This window comes from Pieris rapae, chromosome 2 (assembly GCF_905147795.1).
Source record: "Pieris rapae chromosome 2, ilPieRapa1.1, whole genome shotgun sequence".
NCBI classification, from domain to species: domain Eukaryota; kingdom Metazoa; phylum Arthropoda; class Insecta; order Lepidoptera; family Pieridae; genus Pieris; species Pieris rapae.
The window spans coordinates 6664359-6691394 of record NC_059510.1 but is presented as its reverse complement, the minus strand read 5'-3'; the positions used below and the strand labels follow the sequence as shown (position 1 = coordinate 6691394).

The window sequence follows — 27036 nt, the reverse complement described above, 5'->3', positions numbered from 1 at the left end:
CCGTGGGACCGCTCTCTCGAAAGTTAGCTATGAGCCCTGACTGTACTCGATTGTGCCTCATAGTAAAATTTGTATCAAGTTGACATTTAAGAACTCAACACAAGATCATCTTATATACTATTTAATAAAGGCGTTTATTGTTCTAATGAGAATAGAGAGAATAGGATACGTCTGTAGTCCTGATAATGTTCTAAATTTAACCTGTCTTCATTGTTGCGGATTATATTGTCGATATGAAATAAAATATAATCGTCTAATTTCTAACATAGGCTGAAGTTAAATATTGCAAAAGTAAAATAATAAGTTTCAGTTTCTTATAATTCATTGTTTATTTAATCAATATAATTTAATTAAAAAGTAGCCAAAATGATACACCAGCATGTAGATTTGCGAAATTAAATAATAGTGTGTGTTACCCATCTTCTACCTATTTTGATATCATATTCTTTACCTAAAAAAAGTACTTAATAGATATATTAAGAAATAATTCATAAATATCTCAACCACCAATTAACATATGTTTCGCGTATCAACGTTATTTAACGTCCCCTATTTAGAAGATAAGCAAACAACGAAAAATATATAAATAAGAATGTTATAATTCTTTATAAATAATAAGGGAAGACATAAATGAAACAAAATTTCACGAAGATATTATTTCGTAATGCAGCATCTTCAGACGATTTTAATATAATTTAAGTTCTCGTTCCAAACTTCTTCGTGTTGTTTAAATTGTTAAATTAATTATTATTTTGAACAAAGTATTAATAAGAGAGTGACGTTTGATGTTTTGTCTAAAGATGTGGAGAATATTAAAAACGAAACTTGGCGCTAAGTGTGACTGGCGATTGTCAAAATCCGATGCATTTTTGACGTATGGCGTTCAGACTTCGCGCTAACTCTCGTTTCTGAATTTTATTCTTAAAGAGTAACACTGTTACAACTGAATAAATCAAACTTCGCATCTATTATAAGATTCTGATATCGTACTAAGGTTACTGATATAGTTCTAAACGTCATTTATATACGACTACAACATATATCTTTATTCTCATAATTTACGACCTACATTTATAAATTGGAGGTATTTAATTATAATTTATTAATGATTATTCAAATAATGAATTAATAACTTTCACAAATCGTTAACATTCGCAAACCACTTTACCTTTTAACATAATTTAAAGATTAAATTATTCGCCAAAAATAAGAATACATTAATGTATTATAGGAATTAATTATTATAAGTGCTAAATTACTAAAATAGATATATTTCATTATTTATTATTTATTACTCCTTATTTTAACTCTAAACATTTAATACGGCAACTTAAATAGAATCTACTATTACTCATTTTAGAACTACTATAAATAAAAAGGAATGTGGCATTCACTAAACTGGCAACTGGAAAAATATAGCCTTCGCTGTGCTATCGATGTAAAAAAAAGCATAAAAGTGAAAGTGCAGATTTCTGATTGGTTCTTTTAAAGATGATTTTTCCTGCCAACCAACCAGAGCTAAACAATTCTTAGTTTTATCATGTTGTTTGAGTAAACGAAGGCCTAGCTGGCCTACCTGTTTATTTCTTGCTGCGAGTGACAGATCAAGTTGTGCTTAGTTTGAGGAACCGGAAGTGACCTTTTTGTAAATAATACTCGAACAGAAAACCATGTAAAGTTCTGAAAAGTATTTTTAAATAAATATTAAGGATATAGAATGTACAGCATATGGTTTATTTTCCTCACATTTATTGCTAAAGGTGATGATACAACTTTTATTTTTTCAACAACTTTCTCTTTTAGAACTTGGCATTGTGAATCATCTTGTTACATTAAATTGCAGATTGTTCGTCACAAGATGACGAGGGACCCTACAGAGGAAAGCATATAGGAAAATTGAATTCATATCATCATCAGGTATTTTATCTGTATTAATGACCTTTTACTTTTTATCACATCAATGTTTTCTTCATTCCGATTAAAACTTCGTTAAAAGACGAATAATCGTTATCAAATTAGTTTAGACAAAGTTGTTCCCACTAGTACTTACTTGCAAATATGATCAGTATTATAAACATAAATATTTATATAATTTCAAAGATATTGAAAGTCACATTCAGATTGAAAATTTTGTCAATACTTTAGGAGTACAAACTTAACAGTGATTGTACATAATCTATAAATATTGTTTCTTTGTACAAATATAGAACATTACAAAATTTAGACAAATTGTATCCTAGATGATTTAATGTTTTTATATTTGGCAGCATTAAAATGTGAGAAGAAGAAATATATACTGAATTTAAATTCTGGGATAATAAAATAATAGTCTGTACTTGCCTGGTTTAATTATTTAAGGTATCGGGAGATGTATATGCTGTAGACGATTGGACCCTACTATTGGTGGACTTTAACTATGATGGAACAGGGGATGACACATTCTTTTGGGCCGGGGATTCTGGGCGACCAGGGCCTTTAGGTTTTATTGTCCCTGATCAGCATGGCAAGTAAGTGGTGCATTTTTTAGTGAAATAAAACTACTACATTACTGTGGAATATAAAACATCTATCAAATTGGCGATTAAAAAGATTGGTGGAGAGTTATTGCCAGTTCTTCTCTTCCATTCTACACCCTTGGTTTGAGAACTTGATTAGAGAGCAGTAAATGTAAATTCACAATTAATTAAATTTTTGAAGTTCATAAGTGTACTTGTTTACCTATACAGATATTTTTTGTTTGTATATTATAGAATAGATAAACTCTAAAACTTTTTGAGTACTGCACATTTTGCATATAAAATCAGGAGATATTATGCTTCTTCAGGTTCTATTGTTTATATTGCAAATATACTGTTTTCTTCAAAATAAATTTTGGCTTAATAATAACTATACTATAAAAGAAAATATGATAATCAATAAGTATGAATTTATTTAGTTCTTGATTTATTTAGTTAACAGAAATATACATTTTTTCAGGACAAACATATTGGAGCGGTATAATAATGAAGAGGTGAGATTACGTCTACCGGACGGCAAGCGCGTGTCAAGATTGAGTTGGTTCGCGATATATGACCTTGCTTCCCAAAACGCTTTTGGCGATGTCTACGTGCCTGAGGAATTTGAGTCGCCAGCGCCGCGTGCGCTCACACCGCTTACACAACTGGGAACCATAGACGTGACTAGCGGTCCCGTCCGTTTCCTCGATGCTAGCACGGTGCTAATACCAGAACTGCGATTTGACCCGGGCGGTGAAGATGTGTACTGGTGGACCGGTGTGGGCCCTCAACCGTCAGCGCGGGGTGTGCCATTACCCGATGACCTGGGATACCTGGAGCCGCTGCGAGCGCATATGGGCGAAGACGTAAAGTTGCGATTGCCAGGTGGGCGCTCCGCGGCGGACATTGACTGGCTGGCACTATGGCATCGGGCGAATGGGACCGCACTGGCAACTGTACTAGTGCCCGATTCACTTAATGTGCCACCGGCCGCCGCAACCCTGCATCCTTTTGTAACCCGACTACCACGATGTGAGCAGCTGCATCGTGATCTACAGGTTTCCTGGGACATCTTTGGTAACCAGATTTCTATACAACTAGCAGGAATGGTAAGTAACTAATAATATTGGGTGTTACATATCATCATCACTTGTGTTAAAATGGTATTTAAGAGATTCGCATATGCTTAGTCAAATTTGATGATTTTATTGTAGCATTAGCGTTTTCATTTGTTGGGGCAACCTTATCAGCCTAAATGTAAATGTCTAGGTAACAAATACCATCACTAACTATGTTTGTGAAGTCCATAGCCATTAATAATACTGTTATATTTTTTGTTTAAACTGAAAGTATGTATTAAGGTGTACTTCACAATGCATAAAGCTTTGCAAAATAAGTAGTTTACGACACATCTAACAAAGGTTTGATAATTTCCTGAAAACAAAATTAAAAAGGGTCCTTGGTATGTTTTAGATTTAAAGAGATCAACTTTTAACCAAATATAATTACTGGTGTTATATGTGCATATTATTTATCCGTAGATAGGGGAGAATGAGTACATGGCGTTCGGCATCTCTGGCTCGACGACCCGGTCACAGATGTTGGGAGCCGACGTGATCGTAACCAGCTGGGACAGCGCTCTACAGCGTGGCCTCGCGAGGGACTACAATGTGAGCGCCGTGGCGCCTTGCGTGCAGGTGTTAGGCGCCTGGCGTGGAGTCTGTCTAGATTCACTTCTTGGTGGAACTGATTCCGGGCAGGTTCTGTTCGCGGAACGCACCGATGGGCTCACAGTCATTACCTACCGCCGTCAGCTGAAGGCTGACGACACGCTGGATCAAGAGTGGCCAACAGACCGCGCCGTCTTTGTCGTATGGGCCGTCGGCCCGCTGGACCACCTCGGCGAGCCCGCCTACCATCGCCTCAGGCCCGCGATCGATCATCAGCTTGTATTGCCCCACGATTCGCAATCAAAGTCTCGATCGCAGTCGGAGTGCCAGCGCTTCTCAATCGCGCGACCGACACCCTCGCGTCCCTGGGATCGTGCCGAGTTATTCGATCCAGCTTTGCGTGTGTTCTCGTTTAGCGTGGGGCCAGCGGGTGGAGAGCGAGGACTGGCAGCGCGAATTCCCGCGGCACCGCAACGCGCGCTCTACGTCAACGGACAACTCGCGCCTGACCTGCAGCTCCGGCGTGGCCTGACTTACACGTTCCGCGTCCGCGGAGGCGACGAGCCGCACTCTGCGACGTTGTACCACCCGCTAGTGGTGACGAGCGAGTCTCACGGCGGACTAGAACGGCTGGGCGACGCCACCCAGAACGTTGTGCGCGTGTTGGCGGGAGCGCGTCGAACTCGACGCGGTCGTTTGAACCCACTGGCGGCGGGTGCTTTATGCCTCGCGGAGAGAGATCCGGCGGCTGACTCGCGCCGCGACGCATCCTTTGAAACGTTCCGGGCTTTTAACCGTTCATTGCGCTGGCGATGCGGAGATGGTCGTGCTGCCGAGCTGCAGGTGACACCGAACTCGACGTGGCCCGATATGGTGTACTACCACTCGTTCACACATTTCGACATGGGCGGCCGTATTTTCGTCGTAGACCGTCACCGCCGAAACATCGCACGTTCGCCCGCTACTTCGCTTCGTGTCTCGCTAACATTGATGCTAGTCGCCCCGATACTTATCGCTGCACGTATAGTGTAGTGGGCTCGAAACTTTTTTTTACAAATGACAATATCATGAACCTTCTACGAGATATGAGAATATTTTGACGTTAAAAGACGTAATGAGGGCATTGAATGCAGATCCCGACCAAAGCTGTGATACATAACAATCACTGCCAAGTTTTTTAAAATTACGTGTTTATTGTGCAGCTAAAAGGCTATATTAAAAGAACTGAGATTATTTTTATAGAAATGTTAAACTTATACCAGTTACTACCACAAATAAATATTGAAAGTAAACCGATATTTGTATTATTACTTTTGTTATGATTGTTACTTTCAGCTTTTGCAAGAATTTGTCAAATGGCCGGGAAGAGGTTTGGATGAGGTGGGAGAAAGTGCGTAGTTATTCCTTTGATGCTTATCAATAAGATTTAAAATCTTCCGTATTATTTTGTTTTCCTGGGACAAGAAGCGGTTGGTCGTTACAGTCGATGATATGGATAAAGTTGTCTTCGTTGTAAGCGATATGTCGCTGTATCCGGTGTTGTTATAGACGGTATGTTTGCTGAATAGTTTACTAGAGATTCGGGCGGGACCTTACAATCTGGCTGTAATAACCGATCGGTCGTTGTAAACGATGACGTTATAATCGGTTTCAACTTTACTTCTGTTATTACTCTAACATAGCTAGTCTAATACTTTTATTGTCTTTGATAATATACAATACGGTTATTTTAGGTATTCATACATAAAATCTAACTCGGTTAACGAGGCAAAAATAAGATTTTTTCCATTAGATTAACTTTTAATTATTTCCAAATATACAAGATACAATATATACATACATACTTATGAATGATAAGGTACTTATAATGAGCTACGGCGGTAGCATGGGGCGATGAAGATCCAGAAAATCGAGCAGGGTGCGCGGCAGCAGTTGGGCGTAAAGCGTTTGAGCAGCGGGCAAGTGTGGAGGTGGCGGTGCGGCCGCAAGCAGAGCGCGAGCTGCAAGACATGCCAGGGTTGTGTGCATCAGAGTCCGTATTCGTGCCCCACCACTCAAGGCCAGCAACTCGCCCGCCGAGTCGCCGAACTTGTTGGGCTGGTCCAGATGTGCACCGCCTGCTAACAACGTCTCGACCATTTGTAGAGACTGATTGTAAGGAATGGCCGCCACATGCAGCGCCGTCGATCGTGCCTCGTTGCGAACACGAGGATTGGCACCGCACGCCAGCAGTAGTTTAGCCACCTCCACACTGGGAAAAACGCCCGCCTCGTCCGTGAAGTACGTTGACCGCACCACGTTTAGCCGCGAAACCACCAGATGCAATAGAGTATCGCCTGTGTGAGCACTGCGTATGTCGGCCTCCACCAGACGCCGAGCGGCTGCCGCTGTACTCTCGAGTTGCCGGTCATCGCGCGCTGTCGCCAGTAGTAGATGTAGCAAGTGTGTCACGCAGCGCAGAGCACGATCAAACGTCTCCGCCTGTTTTTTGTGCATCGGTCTCGCGTTCAAAGCGCGACGGCACTCCGGTAGGTGATCCGCGACGAGTGCAAATACGCGCGCCACGTCCTCGTGACGCGGCAGACGAAAGGCACGCTCAAGACGACCCGCCTGCGCGTCAATCAATAGGCGAGTGAGGGCACTGGCAGTATGACAAGCGTCTGCGTGCAGTAGCGTGTCGCGCACGATTCGCACGTGCAGCGCCCAGGTCCACAGATCGATACAACGCTGATACCGGCCGGCGTCGGCATAAGCTGCGCCTCGATACATGAGCCGAAACATGCAGTCCTTGTGCGAGGGCCCTAGTGTCCTTGAAGCCACCAGCAACGCCTGCGTTCGCAGCAAATCCGCATCGGTTGCCAACTCCTCGAGTTCTTCTAGGGTGCGCCACTCGTGGGCTCCTTCGAGAGCGTCGCCGGCGACCGCCCAAAGCGCTTCCCCGTCTGGTTCCTGCGGCAGCCAAGGCCGCTTCTCGATGTAGCCGTCGACCTCGTAACGGATGTCAGTGGCCCGACGCCAAGACGCTAGAGCCGCGGCGACGTCATTGAACTCGTCGAGCTGCGTAGCACCGAGCAATTCGTGCGCGTCGGCGCATCGCTCGGTCTCGTACGGTACCGTGGACAGTAGGAGCGCAACAATTTGTGAGGCACCTTTAAGGCAGGCAGAGCGTAGAGCGTCGTCACCAGCGCGCGACGTTAGATGGGGCGATGCACCATGGCGTAGAAGCAGGCGCGCGGTTTCAACGCGGTGCTCCTGGATTGCATAGTGAAGGGCAGTCTTGTTCTGGGTATCACAGGCGTCGACTCGCGCACCGTGCTGCAATAGATAGGCACAAAGACGTGCTGACTGAACTGAGTTAATGAGGCATGTACCTCCGTGATGGTTGGGCCGGTTAACGTCAGCGCCCCGTTGCACAAGAAATTCTACAATGTCCAAGTGCGTCATGAAGCAAGCGGAGCGTACAGGCGTAGAGCCCGAGTCGGAGGCTGCATTGAGGTCGGCTCCCGCATCGGCAAGTACTGTGAGGGCAGCGAGCCGCCCGGCTACGGCGGCGCACCACAATGGCGTGACAGAGTGCGCTGAACGATCATCTGGTACTTCATAGACACCGCGCTGCTCCAGAGGAGCATCACACACGTGAACAAGATACTCAGCTAACTCAGCGTTGCCCCTACGGCACGCGACGAACAATGGGGCACAGCCATCGCGGGTACGAGACACAACCTCGCGTCGTTGGACTGGAGACAATCTATGAAAAAATAACGTTTTTTTTAGAAACAATCTGGTCATGCAACCTTTTTTCATGATATGAAATTTTAATTTTATAGTCGGCTGCAGTCTTTCCCAAGTCACAAAATGTCCCAACTTAACAATAAAAGGAATAGGGAACAGGGAATCTGAACCATTATAAAAAAAGATATGTTAACTAAAGAAATCTCCTTAAATTACTTTACTAAAAGGACATATTACACTGAGTAAAAAATTTAATAATTACATTAATAACACAAATAAACAAGTACAGGTATGAAAACCCAATATTGATATATTGTAATTACCCCATAGATCTTAAAAAATTTAAATCATATCTCTTTATGTCTAATGTAGATTATTTAAACGAAATTATACCTCCACAAAACATCATTAGTACTTTTTAACAAAGTTTAATTTGTAACAATTTTGGGCCAAGTGTTAATATATCAAACATACAACAACATACACTAGAAAGATCACCTTTCAAGTGCAGTGCGCACTCGGGCAGTAAGACGAGCTCCAGGCGCGCTATGCCTGCACTCCTGCATAAGCTCGTTAGCTATGCTTTCTAGCCGTGCCTTCTCTGCTCCTTCGACTTCGCCTTCTCGCGACATCTCCCTTCACTGCCACACTTACTTACTTCTTATTACTCCTCCTATCAGAACAATTGACCCATTTCAGTTTACTCCGTCATCACAAAAGGATCCCTTTGTTTCAGAACAACTGTATATTTTACCTTTCTACGCATTAAATGACGATGGTGCTCCATTTAAACGAATAAAAAAAATTATCATTTCGTTACTTATTTTATGAATATTTTACTTAAAATCCATTAAATCTTCCTTTATTTCAATCTCTTAATACAATATTTTCTTTAACTCTTGTGAAAAGTAAAAATACAAAATATTGAAAATAATAACAGAAAGTGTGAACTGGAAACCACAGATGAACATTGAAATATAGAACACAGGTCACAGGCTAGAAAACATTATCGGCGATAGAGTCGTGTTTGTTGTGTACTACACGTTTGGTCATTTCATTGTTCAAGAGAGTAAGACGGCAGGGGACAATTAATAATAATCGGTAGAGAAAAAATGAAGATAAATCATTCCTATATAGAACATTAGACAATCATAATATGTCGATACTTATCAAAACAATAAATCGGTTCGAGCTTCAAAAAATATTTCAAAATTTCGGGTCAGTCGCTTTAATGTTGATAACGTTGAATAATTTTAACTAAAAATATAGTACATATTTATTAAATCAGGTAATATTGATCTGGATATAGCTAATTGTTTCTTTTGTAGAGCGCTTTTTCATTTTCGCAAATAAAGGCCACTGCATACATGACGGGTAAATACTTCGGACGGGCACGTGATTGCCTCGTTCAAAACGGGAACGTGGTGCAAACGCATACGCACCGTGACATTGATTCGGATCTAACGTGCTAGTGTTGTGAACAACGAAAGATGGATTTTTCAATTCAAGAATTGGCTTTAATTGCTATTGCTCTAGATGACGAAGAAGCTACGACCGTCAAGAAAAAAAGGAAATATGTTCATACGTAGCGAAATCACGGGCGGGACGGGGCACGCGCGGGGCGGGACGGGACGGGGACGTGCTAAACATCGTCGCGGACGATATTTTTCCCGTCCACGTTCCCGGCCCGTCCATATTTCCGTGACATATACGTTTTTGGATACATTTTGTATGCAACGATGTTTCCAAAACTTCCCGTCACGTCCCGTCCGGATTAAAACCCGTCACGTATGCAGTGGCCTTAATTCCACTCTTCGCATTGGTTGAAACGAGAGGTGACAGATTGTCGTTCTAAAATCTAACTTCTAATAAACAGTAAACACTCTCACCGTATAACCTTACTAATTATATAGACTTTAATTGATTGATGCGAGTTAATTAGAATAAATAAATCTAGTTTTTTCTTCAAAAATGGATGTCAAGTCCTATTTACATGCTTGGACGACAAAAAAAGGTTTAACACCGCAGTTTGATATTCGTGCTACCGGTAAGCGTTTTCATTTATTTCTGTGCTAATCGTAAGAATAACGATGGTTTTAGAAATTAGAATGCCGATAATATAGGTATTATTCCCTACGCATGAGTTTGTCTTTAAAAAAGTTTATGTGGATACTATAAGTAGGAGTATCGTTAAAGATCAGTCCACAGTCCAGTAAATCACCACTTCTACCAGTGGTCTTTAGAAAAAAGAACTACTATGCTACTGTGATAGGAGCAGTTGGCCGATCAATATTTGCATTCAGAGAGCAAGAATAGAGACACAAGTTTCGCAAACTATACACTACACAATATACATTCAGTTTCTCACACCTCTAGACTAGACCTCAGTCTGCTTGCTTGTTTCTCTCGTCTTCGAAGCAGTTTTAATAAGTAGGGTCCGCGTTTTTTGCTTTTTGTAAATTTACAAAATATGACATTTATTTTAATAATAGCGTGAAATTATTTCTTATTCAAAAGCAGCTGCTTTGCACCTCAGCTCAGATGGTATTGAATGGGTTAATGGTATTTTAATTATTTCAATGGGGGCTTTGAGATATAAGCTATTTGACATACAAGTAGGCTTATGGAATGAATTATACTTGTATGTCGAGGTATGACTGTACTGTTTTATTTAACCAGGGCCTAAACATCGCCAAAGATTTCTGTGTGAAGTTCGCGTAGATGGCTACACTTATGTTGGTGCCGGCAACTCAATCACAAAAAAAGAAGCTCAAAAAAATGCCTCCCGAGATTTTATTACCTTTTTGGTGCGTTCGGGAGAGGTAACAGCAACAGAAGTTCCAGCAGATGTACTGATTAAAAATGAACCCTCAGATATTACAACCCCAGCCTCAGGCATTGATAATATGCAACTTAAGGCAATACAAAATAAACCAGTTTTTCAGGTATTTGTCAAATTTGTGTAAATATTTTAAAACACTGCAAATGTTTCAAATATTCAAAGAATAACGTATCTTCGAATATCTTATAGAATCTTTACTATACTAGCTTTAATATTTTAGGAAGGAATGGGACCAGAAAAGATGGGCCCTGCTTACCAAGCTTATGGTGGGTCATCTGAGAATTTTACATATATAGATAGAATGCAACAACAAAAGAATGTTGAGGAGGCTGAAGACCTGGATGTTAATGCTGCACTACATGGTAATTGGATGATGGAAAATGCAAAGTCAAAATTGCATCAGTTCATTCAAGTGAATAAGATCAATGCTGATTATGTATATAAAGCGGTTGGTCCTGATCACACGAGGTAGTCTTTGTATTTAATTTATATATATATATATATTTAGTTTATAGTTTCAGTTATGAATAAGTTTGCATTACAATTCACACAAGTTGTCATATGCCAAATAATTGATTTGACTAAGAACTGTTGTGTTGATACAGGCCTAATTACTTGTGTTAATACATTTATGTTAAAATTTCATAAAATATTTATTTATTTAATTGTCATGTCAGCATTAAGACTTGAGTTTATTAAACAATAAACTCAAGTCTTTTTGCTGACATGGTAATTAAGGCTGAGGTCAGACAAGCTTTAAATTAAGGTTCACCAATGCTTCCTTGAGAGATCTAACTACCCATAACAAAAACTGTAGAAAAATTAAAAATGCTATTTTTTGTCCTGTTCACACATCTAAAAAGCAAGTAACACATTTTAATTATACCTAAAATATTATTTAACATCATTTACCTGTAATTTTTTACTTTACATTCAATCCTTAAAGACAGCATTTTACATTATTTTTTTACAACAATTTTTTTAAAGCTTATTTTGTTTAGCACCATGCATTCTGCATTCATCTAAAGATATAGAGGCAAGTTTAAACCAGAACTGAGAACTAACTCACCCATATTTCTTCTCAATATTGGTACTAATAGTTTTCATTGATAGTGTTTTTTTAATTGCATTTATATGTCACAAAATTATTTTTAAAATAAGTGTTTATTTTATGATGACCTTATGGGAATCAAAAATAAATCTTAATGTTAATATCCATAAAATATTTTATTTTATATATAGCTATTTTTTAAAATGATCATTTTAATCAGCCAGCTATGGCATGATCACAAATTTTTCTAAAGTCGTAATTCATATTAAACACTATCGTTTTATTCGTGATCGTAATTGCGCTGTGAAATGCTAAAATAGTAATGGCTAGCTATCTTTATTGGTGTTAATAGTTTTGCAATATACAAAACTGTTGAAATCACCAAACGCATTAACACTTTTATCCATAATGCCATAAAGAATTACTGATAAGCTGTAAGTGTTATAGAGCTACCTCAGCTTTTTAAGCCACTGATTATTCATAATGTTTGAAAAGTTAGTGGCAAATTTGTGTTAGAACAAGTACTTCTGTGAATGTGACCAGTGGGATTAAGTGGGTTTTTTCATGTTTCAAGCACATATTAAAAAATATATGATCTTAAAATAATTTGAAGTGATCTTTGGAAAAAGGTAACAATGATTACTTCTATTGGTAAAATAAACCCAAAACAGTCTAAGAACGATTTGATTGAGGTTCTAATACCATCTTAATTAATTACTTAAAAGTCTAGTTTCAGTATTAAATAACAAACAAGCATTCTAAAAAGTAAAGAACTAACTTTATAGAATGCTTATCTGTGTTTTTGGGTGGTTTTAGACTTCAGCATAATTGAGCATTTTATAAAGTAAATTGTCTTAGATTTTGTTTTGGGTACAGGTTCGTGCGCTATATTCGTGTCTAAAAACTACTGGTCACATTCACAGAAGGTTCCTACCACACTTGGTAAGTAACTGTAATATATATGCATGTTGCTTGTGGAAGTAGATAATAAATTTTGATAGCTCGACATACTAAGGATCTGACTTTAATCAATTATCGTTACGTTTAATTGTAACTACCATAGTAAATGTAATATAAACAATATCTTTAATACTAATCGGTAATGTATCTTTTATCTTCAAAATAGAGAGCATTAAGTAATACAACCGATTAGGTCAATAAATTAAGGGATATTGATTTTCTTTTCCAGTGCTTGGATAAGATTATAATAAATGTACATCATACAAATACATCTCGTAATGTATGACTTACCGATTGTAAATTACACAATTCCCAATTGAAATTAATAAAAAAATAAATGCATGCCTAGCTACATAATCATAATTGGGCGTGGCTTTTTAACGTTATGACTAAAAGTAATTTTAAAATTGATTTATTAACCCTTTCTTCTTTTATTTATTAACTTTCTTAATTCAAAAGTATTGCGTGGGATTTTGTGTATATTAACTTATTAATACATTGGATAAATAAACTTTAAATTAACAGATATGTATGAAAAACTGCATTTTCAGGAGTTTCTGTTGCGAGATGACGATTTATGTACGTCAACTCGGCCGCAATGTCACCGGCCGCGAAACAGCGTCTAACAAACAAACTGCGAGTAAATCTTGTGCGTTATCGTTGGTTAGACAACTATACCATCTTGGTGTAATTGAGGCCTATAGCGGAACACTAAAAAAAGACAGGTAAGATATACCTTATTACTGTAGTGACGTAAGTTTACACATAGTCAAAATAAAAATATTAACATTTTTTATTATTGGTGTGCTTACGGACTACCCTAAAAAACTTCTTTAAACTAATTAAATATATTCCTAAACATTTCACTTCTAAAGCAAACACTTTTGCTATATATAGGGTGGCAGAGTTGCCAGTCCTTCTCATCCGCTCTACGCCCTTTATTTTGGTAGTAAATGTAAATTTAGACTTCCCAATTAATATGTATAGGTACATTGTTACAATTAGTAACAATCTTAATAACCTTATCGGCTCGAAAGATATCCAGAAGTGATTGTTAGATTTATTACTTAATATTTTAGGTCTGCGGAAGGCTTGATGAAACCATATCCTGTGGCTATCGATCCCAATCTAGAACGACAAATTGAGGAGGCATTGAGTGGTATGGAATCAAAAATTTACTAGTATCTAACTTATAAGCATACTGTAGCCGCTAGGCGACATAAAAACCTAATTTATTATTAAAACATTAGTGATGAAATGACGGCTTGGAGTGATCACGCTTCGGCAGCGCGCAGATGACAAAAGCCGCAGGTCAAAAGGCACTCATATTTATAATAATTCGCGCGGCCTGTATTAATTTTCTCAAAATAACGCTCAAAACAAGCATTGTTCATTTAACATTTGTTTAAGATAAGCTCATTTTTGTTTAGAAAATATACTTTGATTCGGCAAGTAATTATTTACTTAACTTTATTATAATGATACCCTTTGTTTATTTAAAAAGTAATAATATAATAATTGCAACTTCACATTAGTATATCTTTCGAAAAAAAATTTTGTACATTGTTAAATAATTGGCTTGTTGGTAGAAAATTTGTATCGATTTTTATTTATTTTGACAAAACTATGTATAAGGGAAATGGATGTAAACAGATGAAGAATATATTTCTGATAGTTTAAATAGCGCACTGAGGTTCAATCTTTTCAGAGTAAATTTATATTAATCTTAGGGCCTGTTTCACAATGTCCGGATAAGTTCCAAATAAGCTATTTGTTACTTATTGGTATGATAAATAGCATATATTTTTACGTTTTACGACTGTCAGATAGCGCTATACGTCATGAAATTCGAAGTATCTTATTTGGAACTTTTATCTTTCGAATAATTTATGTGTTGCATAGCTATTTGGCACATTATCCATACATTGTGAAACAGGCCCTTAGACTCATGTATACCTAGGTTACCTGATAAAAGTATGACTAGAGGTAATGTTTTATAGAGCTAGATATCGTGCCGGTGGATGTAAATGCACCACAGGAGAACTCTGAGGGGCCGGGAGTGACGATAATGCAGACGGACCGAATTAAAGCTATGAAAGAAGCCAAGCAAACCGCATCTGGTGTTGTGTCATGGTCGCCTCCGCAGCCCAATTGGAACGCGTGGACTGCGTGCAATATTGGTAAGTATAGTATTGTCTCCGCAATTACAGTATTGATTACTCAAAATTTGTATTAATATGTAAAAAAATTAAGAATCATATTGCTGTCTCAGTGGTAGTGTCAATTTTTTAAAAAGGCATGAAGATTATATTTTATCATGTACTAGGTGTTTATCTACTTTTTTTTTCCCCAAATTTTTGTATGTATCAAGCCATAAATAGTTGACAGCATTATCATATTTTTTGTTAATCATAGACAATATATGAAATAATTTGTAACATATACATGTTCAGGCTATAAGGAATATCATGATTATTAATTACGAATCTCCTTTTATTTACAGATGAGGGACCTCTAGCCACAACAACTCTAGAGGAAATCAGCTCTGATCTAGAAGGATGTCACAGGAACGTGTGCCAAAATAGCACAATGTATCAGGTATTTATTCAAACATGACCAACTTAGACTAATACAACAGATATAATACACACATTTCTGAAGGCATCTAATAAATATATATAAAAGTCATCGCTATTAGTATTTAGTTTCCTACCAGATAATAAGATTCCCAAATTAGCCAAATCGGTCAAGGTATTCTCGAGTTTTAGCAAAAAAACATACAGCAATTCATTTTTATATCTATAGATTTGTGGAATATTGTCGTAGATTAGGGTTAGACATATCTACAGTAATTGATATGGGCCTATTTCTTATTTGGATTTTTCCTAAGTCTTATTTGTTTTATTTAATATATATGTACATTTGGGGTGTCAATGGGTTTTTTAAATGGATGCTATTTAAAACTTTTTAGTAGAATAGAGATATTTCTTGTATTTTTACTGCTTGTTTTTTTTAAAAAAATGAAAAGGCAAGTTATTTAGTTTTTTTTGTTATACATTTTAAAAGCTGTAATAGAAGATTAATATATTTTCAGGAAAGTATTCGCGAAAGAGAAGCATTGCCAGTTTATGGAATGAGGTCGAAAATAATGGAGGCGATTAATGACAACCCTGTTGTTATTATACGTGGTAACACAGGTTGTGGAAAAACTACTCAGGTATGAAAAATTCTAATAAAAATCCCAAATAAATTTAATTATTCTTAAACTGTTTAAAAAACTGTAGATTTTTAAGGTCTATTGCCGGTTTCCTCACGATGTTTTCCTTCTGTCTACGACTCTGTGTGTGCTACTGTTTACACACATACACATACACGTTTTAGCAAATAGGAGATAAATCAAGGTTGCGACCACCTAGTTAAGGAAAATAAAGTTTTTTTTTTTTTCATTTTTTAGTCATTGTTTTATTGTACGCTTTACTACGTGCAATATTAAATGTGTGGCGTACCCCTACAAAACGTTCTTTCTATTTAGTATGAGAAATCTTAGTTTCACCAAACCATCACAGGACAGTGTATGATTTTTTAAACAAATGAATAAAGACTTATTTACTCATAGTAGGGCTATAATGCTTTAGTTAAAACAGTGTCATTGGATTTATTTAATGGAATTAAAGTCTGATTTGTCATTCCGTAGAATTCTGACATTACTTAAGTGTTGCTACTGAAAAAGTTCTACACTAAAAAGGGAAAAATTGGGGACAATTGGGTATAAAAAATGTAGCTTAAAATTTATTTTTCTCTTAATAACTATTTTATAGCGTTTGACATTGGACCAATCTTCGACCCACATAGCTATTTACCTGGTCTCCGAGTTAATGTTAGATATCGAATGCCTACTTTAATGTTTATTGACGAAATATATACGACATTTTTTAAATTTTCAGGTATGCCAATTCATATTGGATGATTACGTAGCGAGTGGCCAAGGCGCATGGGCGAACATATGTGTAACACAACCGAGACGGATATCCGCTGTTAGTGTCGCGGAGAGAGTAGCGGCCGAAAGATGTGAGGACCTTGGGAATAGTGTGGGGTGAGAAATATAACCTTTATTAAAAATATAACTAATTAATAAACTAGTCCTGAATTTATATACTATACACTTGGGAAAAATTGATTAATGGGGTTCTCATTGAATCAACAGTTAAGTTAGTCACAGATTACTGAAAATGAGAATATTCGTGACAAAACATGGCTTTATCTTATTAATTATTTAAACGAGCAATTCTTGTATATATATATAATTGGAATCTCGGGATCGGCTCCAACGATTTTCATGAAATTTAGTATACGGGGGGTTTCGGGGGCGATAAATCGATCTAGCTAAGAATAAATGATAGAAAATAACAAAAAGGTGGTGTTTGAGTAGTCCCAATTTAAACTGAAAAATGTATCTTCCTGACATCTATCGGCGAATAATAATACTATTTTGTTTTAAATTTGTTAACGACACAAAAACACTAAGGGCCTGTTTCACAATGTATGGTTAAAGTGCCAAATAGCTATGCAACACATAAATTATTCGAAAGATAAAAGTTCCAATTAAGATACTTCGAATTTCATGACGTATAGCGCTATCTGACAGTCGTGAAACGCAAAAATACTATTTATCATACCAATAAGTAACAAATAGCTTATTTGGAACTTATCCGGACATTGTGAAACAGGCCCTTAAGCTATTCCAGCATATATAATCTATATTGTTCATATTTCATCATTTTATTAGTATGTAATTCGTACTGATATATAATTTCCAAAAAACACAATTTATAAAAAAATAAAAATACCGAGCAAAGCTCGTACATCCAGGTACTTAATTTTATTAGTCTAAATAATTATTAAAATTCTATTAACTGAAGTTAAACGTTTTAGATACTCTGTGAGGTTTGAGTCAGTCCTTCCGCGTCCATACGGTTCGATATTGTTTTGTACTGTGGGTGTGTTGTTGCGGAAACTTGAAGGAGGTCTAAGAGGCGTCAGCCATGTACTTGTGGATGAGGTAAGGTACAAATTGTTAGACGTACACACCTAGACTTATGGTATGTGTAAAAAATCCTGTAGCACTACGCCCATTTGTCTTGGTGTCATATTTCTGTTTCGTTATCATTTGTTTTTTCTACGCATGTAGGTGCAGCCTTCTGTGCTTGACACACGCCGTTAAATCTTAATCTAAGGCATGCCGACTTCCTCACTGTTTTCCTTCACAGTACGATGGCGCAAAAGTAAAGTATAGGCGCACATAGTAAACTCTGCAGCATATATGCTATTTAATACTTTCACATATTTATTGTTGAAAAATATATAAACTCAACAAATTTAATTTCTTCATTAATCAATTCATCGACATCTTTTTATCGACAATCGCACGCAACCACAAAAACTAAAAACAAATTACCTGGAAGTAGTGAGTTGTTGGATGCTCTTTATTGTAATCGTTAAAAAAATTTTTTTTTAAATCGTGGTTATTTCATCTTCATAGATCGGCACAGGGCGTATACTATGAATTTTTTGTACTATTCTGTGTACTAGGCGTTAAGAAATAATAAACATCTATCCGTCCTTTGCGTTTAGTACGATTTTCTTATATTTTTTAGGTGCACGAAAGAGACGCAGATACAGACTTCGCTCTCATTCTCCTACGTGACATGGCGCATACATATCCCGATCTACGTATAATACTCATGTCGGCCACCGTAGATACTACACTATTTGTTAACTACTTCGGAAACTGTCCCGTTATCGAGGTAATTTGAGAAGGATTAATAACAGTTTTAGTCTTAATTTTTCAATTATGGCTTATTTGACTGCTACAAAATTGAAGCCCGTATTTTAGATGGCATTCAGTTAATTAGAAGCTATGAAGGCATAATCCTGAATAATTATGACATTTGACTGCGATCAAGAGGAAATGGTGATTTGAGATTAGAATGAGAATATGTCTTAACTACGTCTGAAATACCTTAAGTCTATGATTAAAGATTAACTTATTTTTTATATTTTGTCGGATTAATTTATGAAATTTTGGGTAACATTCCGAAGAGGCTAAATGAACGTCCAAATATTTAAAAAAAAAATTGGAAAAGGATTTTGAGCCTTATGTACTTAAATTTAACATAGTACTAACAACTTGTGGCTCTAAATGTCAATACTGTAACTTATGTAGTCCTTAGTGAAAAATGTAATAGCCTTTCTGCAATCACATCTTTGTCTTAAATCAAACACAGTCAATATATTGTTTCAAAAGAATTAACCCACTAGCAAATAGATCCTGGGACGGCGCAATATATTATTTATCATTAAATTCTAGGTTCCTGGCCGTACGCATCCAGTCCAGCAATATTTCTTAGAAGATTGCGTTGAGCTTACCAACTTCATGCCGCTACCAGATACGAGAAAACGGAAGGTATCAGGCAAAAAGGCGAACCGCAATGAAGAAGACGACGATGATGAGGAAGGTAGGTTACGGGAATATTTAAGGATTTAGCATGTGGTCGAAAAGTTCCACATTGTTCTATTGTTATTATAATAATTAGGCTATTTGACATATATATATGAAAAATACTCTGTATATACGTAGAGAATACAAATAGCTTGTAATAATCATGTTTTATTTATAAAAAAAAACATAATATTTATTTTTATACCTCAGTCCGGTGATACAAAATTGCCTGAAAGTCTCATTGACGATGACGTCACATGCTTATAAATTTTATGCCTTCATCCATAATCGCAATACAGTCTTGTCTTTTCATCGTAAAAACCTTTTTTAGAATTTTGATTTCTGTTTTAAAGCGGCTCTTGGAGAAGAAGAGGAAGATTTAAACAAGAATTGTCAGCTCGATAACAGTTACTCACCACGCACTGTTGAAGTTATGTCGAAATTATCAGAAAAAGACGTAAGTAATCCTAAACAATTATAGTGACGTAGTCAAATAGTGTAATAGTACTAATAAAAAAAAATAACTACGGAAATCAGTCAAACATTATTTTAATCTAATCAAACATAGGGTGTTCAATAAATATTAATAATGCGATTTTCTTTGGAGAGAAATAAATACTGGCAGGCACTAAAGTCGCCGCATTTTAAACCGAGTTGACAGGAAATAAATGTCACTGACATTAGGAATGTACGGGCAATGCCACCCGTTATATAATACTTATTTGTTCGGTTGTTACGAGTAAGGGTCGTTGTTTTTGTATAAATACAAGGTTTTTTGTTATGCCACTAATTACATTACTAACGCTTCGTTACGCAATTCGCACAATGAAGAATTTATCTCTAACGTGGTTTTGAAGAATTCAAATAGTTTTTTTTTTAATATAGAACAGGGGGCAAACGGGCAGGAGACTCACCTGATGTTATGTGATACCGCCACCCATGGACACCCTCAATGCCAGAGGGCTCGCGAGTGCGTTTAAGTGACATTCTTCTTACAAATTAAAACTATTTACTTTGCAGATAGCGAAAAATTATTCTTATTAAATACTAAACATATTTGATTATATCGATCATACCTATCCATTTATCGATATGCACCTCTACAATTCTTACTCACATCACTACACCCCTATAATACCTGCAATTCCGAGCGAGACTGTCAGATCGATATGATTTATCATTAGGTTCATAATGCGTCGACGATAGATATAATTATAATAAAAAAGCTGATGAAATTTTTTACTACAGAGCTGATAAAAGAAAGGATACACTTTGTTTTAACACAAATCGAAAACTAAATTAACCGAGTTTAAAATCAGAAAAGCAAATTCTCGATGGCGTTAAGTTCCGAGTTTTCTTTCGTAAGCTAATAAAAATAAATTGCCTTTTAGCTAAGTTTCGAGTTGATCGAAGCGATTCTTCTCTACATACAAAGCCTGGGTCAGGACGGTGCGATTCTAGTATTTCTGCCTGGTTGGAACCTGATATTCGCTCTAATGAAGCACCTTAACCAGCATAGGGTTTTTGGTAATCAGAACCAGTTCCTCATACTACCACTTCATAGTCAAATTCCACGAGAGGACCAGAAGAAAGTCTTTCTCACACCGCCTCCAGAGATTACGAAGGTAAAAATTTATCTTTAAAATAGCAATAGCATTCACTGCGAAAAATCATTATATATTTCAAAATTATACTTTTAATTTATTATTTTACGCAGACTTTAGCTCTTTTCCAAGTAATGAATAGATACTGAGCCAACAAACATAATATCTTGTAGTTTACCATTTAAATATGGACTCCTACATGTTTTTTAAATTATTATTAAATATTGGTACTAATTCTGAAATAATTCGGAAATATCGCTAACTGGCCAAACAATTTTCATTTATATTAAAAATAAAAGACATCTTGAATTTGGCATGATGATTAAATTTAACACAAATTTACATAATTAAGGCATTCGCTCCACCTAATTATACCTACAAGAAATGAGCTTAATATATTTTCAGGCAAAATTTTAATATTAACTCTTTAGGGTTGTCATCGGAACATTATTAAAAGATACACTTTTCTCTACTATTGAATTCTAAGTACTAAGAAATTATATTTTTATTTTCAGGTAATCCTGTCTACAAATATTGCGGAGACATCGATCACTATAAACGATGTTGTATACGTTGTTGACTCGTGCAAGGCAAAGATGAAATTGTTTACGTCACACAACAACATGACGTCATATGCCACTGTCTGGGCTAGTAGGACCAATCTTGAGCAGGTATTAAAAATATTTTAATGTATAATATTTCTGATAAAATATTCGTTAAAATTTAAATATTCCTGATAGCTATTGAGTACAAAAAAAAACTTATTTATACCCCGCCATTTTGTCCTGGTACTTCTGTGACCTCAATATTAACATGTATATTATTCAGCCAGCCCCTAGTTGTATGGACACGAAAATTCACAAAATGTAATGTTTAATTTTAGAGTTTCAGACCAAGCAAAATATTTTTTTATACATTTCTTTAAGCAGTAGTGAAGTATTTTTGTATCTGAAAGCGGGGATCGACCTCTAGGCATAAGTCAGTTAGGCGGATATACTCAATGGCTAATCAAATAGTCTTAAATTGAATATTTTATTTATAAAAACAAAACCTTAAGTCTAGGCATTGATTGATATATTAATTTTTATAGAGAAAAGGTCGCGCCGGGCGAGTACGTCCCGGTGTTTGTTTCACGTTGTGTTCGCGTACGCGTTACGAACGCCTGGACGAACACATGACCGCTGAGATGTTTCGCACTCCACTGCACGAGCTGGCTCTAAGGTGGGAAATACAACAATTGTATTTATATTTAGAATTTAATTTTCTGCTTGTATATAATATATGTAATTTTAATAATAAGAAGACGGTATGGTACTGACGTATATGAATAAATTTTGTTTCAGTATTAAGCTCCTTCGGCTGGGTAACATTGGTCACTTCCTCTCAAAGGCCCCGGAACCACCACCGCTAGATTCTGTCATTGAGGCTGAAGCCTTATTAAGAGAATTGGGTTGTTTGGACTCGAATGATGCCTTGACTCCGCTTGGTACTATACTTGCAAAATTACCTATTGGTAAGTCAAAATTATATTGTTGAAAAAAAAATGATATACTTTTTTTTTGAGCTGTCATTGCAAGGTTAATTTCGTATGGTGGACATATTTCTGTATAAGGTTTAGATATAATTTTTCTAATTTACGTTTTAAGATACAACAGTTATTGTAACTTATCTGGGTAAAGAAACTGAATTAATCAATTGAAGATGATTCTTTTTTTTATATTTTTTTTTTTAATTTTCAGAACCTCGTCTCGGCAAAATGATGGTACTTGGTTTCGTGCTAGGCTTGGGTGACGCACTCACAACTATGGCGGCCAATTCCACTACATTCCCTGAAATATTCACTGTCGAAGGCCGACGTCGACTTGCCTTACATCAACGAGGTCTCGCCGGGGATAGGGCTTCGGATCATGTCGCTATGTTAAACGCTTTTCAGGTACATGCAAATGGTATTGACATTTTTAAATATATAAATTTAAGCTCACTATATATATATAAGTATATAGTGTAGGAGCTATTTATTTATTAATAAATTATTAACCTGTCTTCGGATGGATTACAAATGCATTCATTAAGCAATAATTTTTTGACAGGAAGTACCTTCGCAAAAAAAGGGAATTTTTTATTGTAAATTATTTGCAGTTATGGGAGCGAGAGCGATCTAAAGGTGAAGAGGCGGAAATGCAATGGTGCGAGTGGAAAGGAGTACAGCATACGACATTGAAGGTCACCTACGAAGCCAAATATCAACTTACAAGTAAGCTTTAAAACCATATTTATCAACTTAGAACTGGGCAGCCAGTTTCAAGTTTTATTAAATATGATTTTAAAAAATATAGAAGCCTTGCAAAACCATTACTTTGATGACGGTTTTCCTGTTTTAAATAAATTATATGAAAAATTCAAATGATAACATTGAAATGAACTTTGGCCTGAAAATAAATAAATATGATTTATTTTGTTAAGCATTTAATCCAAACATTATAAAAAACCATTTAATCAAAAATGGGCCCAACTCGGCATATGTTACTATATACGATACGAACACATAAATTATATTTAAAAAAATTACTACATGTTTTGACTATGTGTAATTTTTTTGCAGATATTTTAACAACCTCTGTGGGGTTTTCTGAAGAATGTTGTATTCCACAAAGATGGAACCCTTATGGAGAGGACGAAAACTTGGACATCGTAATCGCGTTACTCTGTATGGGACTTTATCCAAATGTCTGTGTGCATCACGGAAAGAGAAAGGTATATATAGTCGTATTTTGTTTTGTCGCTTACGTCATTAGCTTACGTCACTACTTTAACTAAAAATGGTCCTAAGTTTTATTCTATAGAAACGTTACGTTAATAAAGAAAATTTGTGTGCCTTCTTTAATGCTAAGTAAAATTATTTAAGAAATGGTGACAAGGACATGTTAGTACAAGCAAAACTTAAAAATCAGATCGAAATGCTCAGACTGACAAATGAATTTCTGAATCGATTTATCGGTTCCTTATTAACGGAAATAATTCTTATTTCACTGTGAATCGATACAAACTAATTTATCTGCAACAAATACACGCCAAGACACCAAAGCCTTCTTCATCAAATCTGCATAGACTCCAATTTCGTTCTGAAATTTAAGAGCTGCAATTACGATTTTAATTTAAAAGTTGGCTCGTGTAACTGACCGTTCTGCCTTTGCTCTGGTCGTGGTGGAGATCCGCCTCATCGGAGGAACAGTCATGGAATAGGGAGTGCACAACAGATCAGCCAATTTTTTGACAATAGATAGAGATTTTCTACTTAAAATTTTCAGGTACTAACAACAGAAGGCAAACCAGCCTTGATACATAAGACGTCAGTCAACTGCAGTAACCAAGAACAGAAATTCCCTTCACCGCTATTTGTGTTTGGAGAAAAAGTACGAACACGAGCGATCAGCTGCAAACAGACGACCATGGTGGCGCCTTTACATCTATTACTGTTTGGATGTAGGAAGATTGAATGGGTATGTATGGAATTAAATAAACATGGACTTATAGTTCCATGTTGCATAAATAATGATGAAAGTGTTTTTTTTTTTAAGTAAAATAGTACTTTGTATGAAACGCATAATTCTATCCCCGTCCCACATCGTAACTTCTCCCCCCCCAAATTCGTTACGTTATATACTTCTAAATACTTCTCAACAAAGTATGTGGCAGTTCTCAAGACAAGATTGGGACGAAAGCTATGTTTCTGATTGGAGTAATATTAAGAAATGCGACTTAACGCTATCTGTGAATCCCTCATGTCAAACCTTACCATTAAACTTGATTTCTTTAGTCTATGTAAATTCTCTTTTTTTCTTCTTTTCTTTTTTCCCAATCTTTTCCCAATTTGCTTATTAGGATCCTGAAATATTTGTGGAAGTTCAGTAAAGGTTTAAACGGTACATAAGTAAAGAACAATAGTAAAAACTTCATAGCTGAGAAATATTGTATAACTCTTATATTTTTCTTCCGGCCTTAAGAAATTTGTGTTTAATATCTGTAGTATGATTTTTGATCTCTTGGTCCATTAAATTAAGTTATGACACTAATATATATAGGTGAAATGAAATTCACCTAGTACTGTAACAAATACCTGTTTAAGACGTTTAATGATAAATAATGATAATTATAGATAATGATGTTTTCAACCAGATTGACAACGTTATTCGTCTAGACAACTGGCTTAACTTTGAGATGTCGCCTCGTACCGCGGCACTGATAGCAGCTCTTCGGCCCGCCATTGAACGCATTGTCGAGAGAGCTGCCGCAGAACCAGATGCTGCTTTGCAATATTCACCGACTGAACAGAAGGTAAACAGGCAAATAACATTGTCTTAGTCCTTTTCATAAAGGTTGATCTCATTATTATATTTATGATTTGGGTAATATGTTTTTACGACGATCTATTAACGCTTCTCGGCATGTGGGCTATTTTTTTAGCAATCAAAAGGCAATTCAAAACAGTACAGCCCGTAGAGAAATAAAAAAAGGATCTCAATAAGTTAAGGTTGAAGGATCTTGTAAAAAAAATTTAACAGTTATATTAAAAGACTTAGTACTGAAGACATAATGGGTTAATCGGAGTGGGGTCAGTAAGAAAAGCAATAAGTTATCACTCATTTTACTAAGAACTGCCATAGTATATGATGAAAATGAATTGTAACATAGACTAAAAATAGTCTGTTAACCGTTACCATAATTATAATAATAATGCTAACTACAGCACTATACTAAGTTCACATTTTATATCACTTTTAATTTTCAGGTACTTAACTGTGTAAGGGCTTTGTGTCAGTTCACAGCCGGTGATTATGAAATACGTAGAGAAATATCTGTACCAACATTCCGGTCAGATGGACCGAAACGAGGCTATAATCGAGGCTGGGGCACTAATGGACCAAGGGGAGGTTTCGGAAGTAGCTCCGGGTTCGGTGGAAACCAAGGTTATGGACAAAATGGCAGCTTTGGTGATCGTGGAAGTTTTGGTGGTCCAGCTGGATTTGGAAACCGAGGCGGTTCCGGCAACCAAGCTGGGTTTGGTAGTCGAGGCGGTTACGGCAATCAAGATGGTTTTGGTAGCCGAGGCGGTTACGGCAATCAAGCTGGTTTCGGTAACCGAGGCGGTTACGGCAATCAAGCTGGTTTTGGTAACCGAGGCGGTTATGGTAATAATGGGGGATACGGCAACCGCGGTAGGTTTGTAAACCGTGGCGGTTATCGTGGCAGGGGCAATATGTGGTAGATATACTTTAAGTCTCTAGATTAAGTACAATAAACTCATTGACATTCTTAAAATGTTTTATTTTCTAAGAATTAAAGTTCCTAATAGTGTTTTGAAATAAAAGATAAATCTATAATGCCTTAAGGGCGAAAGCCTTCGTCATTCAACTGGGGTTTGAACGACTATCAAAATAAAGTCTTTATCTGGAGCAACCATCACTTCACTTTTCTTACTTCGAATACGTAGAAATGTGAGGTCGTTCGTAGGATCTAGATCACGGACGACAGACTTCGCTTTGTCCACCAAAGAGCTAAGCAGACCGGCGTATTGCACAGAAACATGATTATCCAAAGTCGATTTAATGGGTATTCCTTCACCATTCACCACTACAACTCCTACTACTCCTTTGTGCATGGAAAGCTTGCGTATAGTTTCTTCAGCTTCGTTTGCCATTTGATAAATATAGTTTCTGGCAAAATTGATCCCAAATCTTAAAATTTAATGACATTCTAATTGGAATTGACTTTTTATAAATAATATGTTTTTTAGATATACAAAAAGTATTTATATATTTTTAAAAGTGACTAGGAAATGTTAAGACTCCTGAAGTACAAGTCGCGTCAGTTCAGACCCTGCAATACATGTTATGACTATGTTTGTAAATTAGTAAGCATTTAAAAAACTTAATGGGTATTTATGACACTCATTAAAACAATTCCCAGCATCGTAATTTCAGTATACAGTATCGTAATTTTATTTAATAATTTTAATTAATAACTTTGGTTTTTGTTTCAAAATTTGAAAAATAAATTTCTTCAATATTTTAACCCAATAGGAATAGTTGGTTTAACACACCAGGGAAACAAATTAACGTAATTGTACTTATCAGTCCCTTTTCATAACTGCATCAAAATTGATGAGGTTTAGAATTTTTATTA

General features: G+C 36.4%; 4 protein-coding genes across 5 annotated transcripts; 2 read left to right on the top strand and 2 right to left on the bottom strand.

The window, feature by feature from the left end:
* Positions 1–1575: 1575 nt before the first annotated feature.
* Positions 1576–5461, top strand: LOC110993411 (protein Skeletor, isoforms B/C). Its single transcript, XM_022259710.2, has 5 exons — positions 1576–1760; positions 1844–1917; positions 2359–2507; positions 2977–3604; positions 4037–5461. The coding sequence occupies exons 1-5, from the start codon at positions 1718–1720 to the stop codon at positions 5195–5197; spliced, it is 2055 nt and encodes a 684-aa protein (XP_022115402.2). The 5' UTR covers positions 1576–1717; the 3' UTR covers positions 5198–5461.
* Positions 5225–8876, bottom strand: LOC111004136 (protein fem-1 homolog A). The gene is made up of 3 exons (XM_022275044.2): positions 8652–8876; positions 8396–8570; positions 5225–7913 (listed from the first exon to the last, which is right to left on the bottom strand). Exons 2-3 carry the CDS (start codon positions 8527–8529, stop codon positions 6038–6040), a joined length of 2010 nt encoding a protein of 669 aa, XP_022130736.1. The 5' UTR covers positions 8530–8570; positions 8652–8876; the 3' UTR covers positions 5225–6037.
* Positions 8877–9734: 858 nt separating this feature from the next.
* LOC111003861 (dosage compensation regulator) lies at positions 9735–26186 on the top strand. Of its 2 annotated transcripts, XM_022274638.2 has the most exons (23): positions 9735–9944; positions 10577–10842; positions 10960–11207; positions 13302–13475; positions 13830–13909; positions 14751–14930; positions 15254–15348; positions 15845–15967; positions 16695–16843; positions 17683–17809; positions 18405–18554; positions 19118–19265; positions 19603–19706; positions 20641–20874; positions 21369–21524; positions 21944–22074; positions 22197–22366; positions 22593–22786; positions 22993–23107; positions 23456–23607; positions 24162–24353; positions 25030–25188; positions 25643–26186. In XM_022274638.2, exons 1-23 carry the CDS (start codon positions 9869–9871, stop codon positions 26117–26119), a joined length of 3900 nt encoding a protein of 1299 aa, XP_022130330.2. In that variant the 5' UTR covers positions 9735–9868; the 3' UTR covers positions 26120–26186. The 2 variants fall into 2 exon arrangements, with proteins under 2 accessions (XP_022130330.2, XP_022130411.2); XM_022274719.2 differs by lacking the exons at positions 9735–9944; positions 10577–10842 and adding an exon at positions 12714–12732 and having other exon boundaries at positions 11044–11207; positions 25643–26185.
* Positions 26158–26931, bottom strand: LOC111004058 (dynein light chain roadblock-type 2-like). Its single transcript, XM_022274920.2, has one exon. The coding sequence runs from the start codon at positions 26549–26551 to the stop codon at positions 26258–26260; it is 294 nt and encodes a 97-aa protein (XP_022130612.1). The 5' UTR covers positions 26552–26931; the 3' UTR covers positions 26158–26257.
* Between the last annotated feature and the right edge of the window lie 105 nt (positions 26932–27036).

What these genes read in the sequence shown, in the direction of transcription:
- LOC111003861 (XM_022274638.2), top strand. Translation starts at nt 9,869, where the DNA reads ATGGATGTCAAGTCCTATTTACATGCTTGGACGACAAAAAAAGGTTTA. An exon ending in GGAACACTAAAAAAAGACAG is followed by an intron (nt 13,476 to 13,829) that starts GTAAGATATACC and finishes TTAATATTTTAG; the next exon opens with GTCTGCGGAAGGCTTGATGA. An exon ending in CTGCACGAGCTGGCTCTAAG is followed by an intron (nt 22,075 to 22,196) that starts GTGGGAAATACA and finishes ATTTTGTTTCAG; the next exon opens with TATTAAGCTCCTTCGGCTGG.
- LOC110993411 (XM_022259710.2), top strand. Translation starts at nt 1,718, where the DNA reads ATGTACAGCATATGGTTTATTTTCCTCACATTTATTGCTAAAG. An exon ending in TGAATTCATATCATCATCAG is followed by an intron (nt 1,918 to 2,358) that starts GTATTTTATCTG and finishes TAATTATTTAAG; the next exon opens with GTATCGGGAGATGTATATGC. An exon ending in CTATACAACTAGCAGGAATG is followed by an intron (nt 3,605 to 4,036) that starts GTAAGTAACTAA and finishes ATTTATCCGTAG; the next exon opens with ATAGGGGAGAATGAGTACAT.
- LOC111004058 (XM_022274920.2), bottom strand. Translation starts at nt 26,551, where the DNA reads ATGGCAAACGAAGCTGAAGAAACTATACGCAAGCTTTCCATGCACAAA.
- LOC111004136 (XM_022275044.2), bottom strand. Translation starts at nt 8,529, where the DNA reads ATGTCGCGAGAAGGCGAAGTCGAAGGAGCAGAGAAGGCACGGCTAGAA. An exon ending in GTGCGCACTGCACTTGAAAG is followed by an intron (nt 7,914 to 8,395) that starts GTGATCTTTCTA and finishes ATTTTTTCATAG; the next exon opens with ATTGTCTCCAGTCCAACGAC.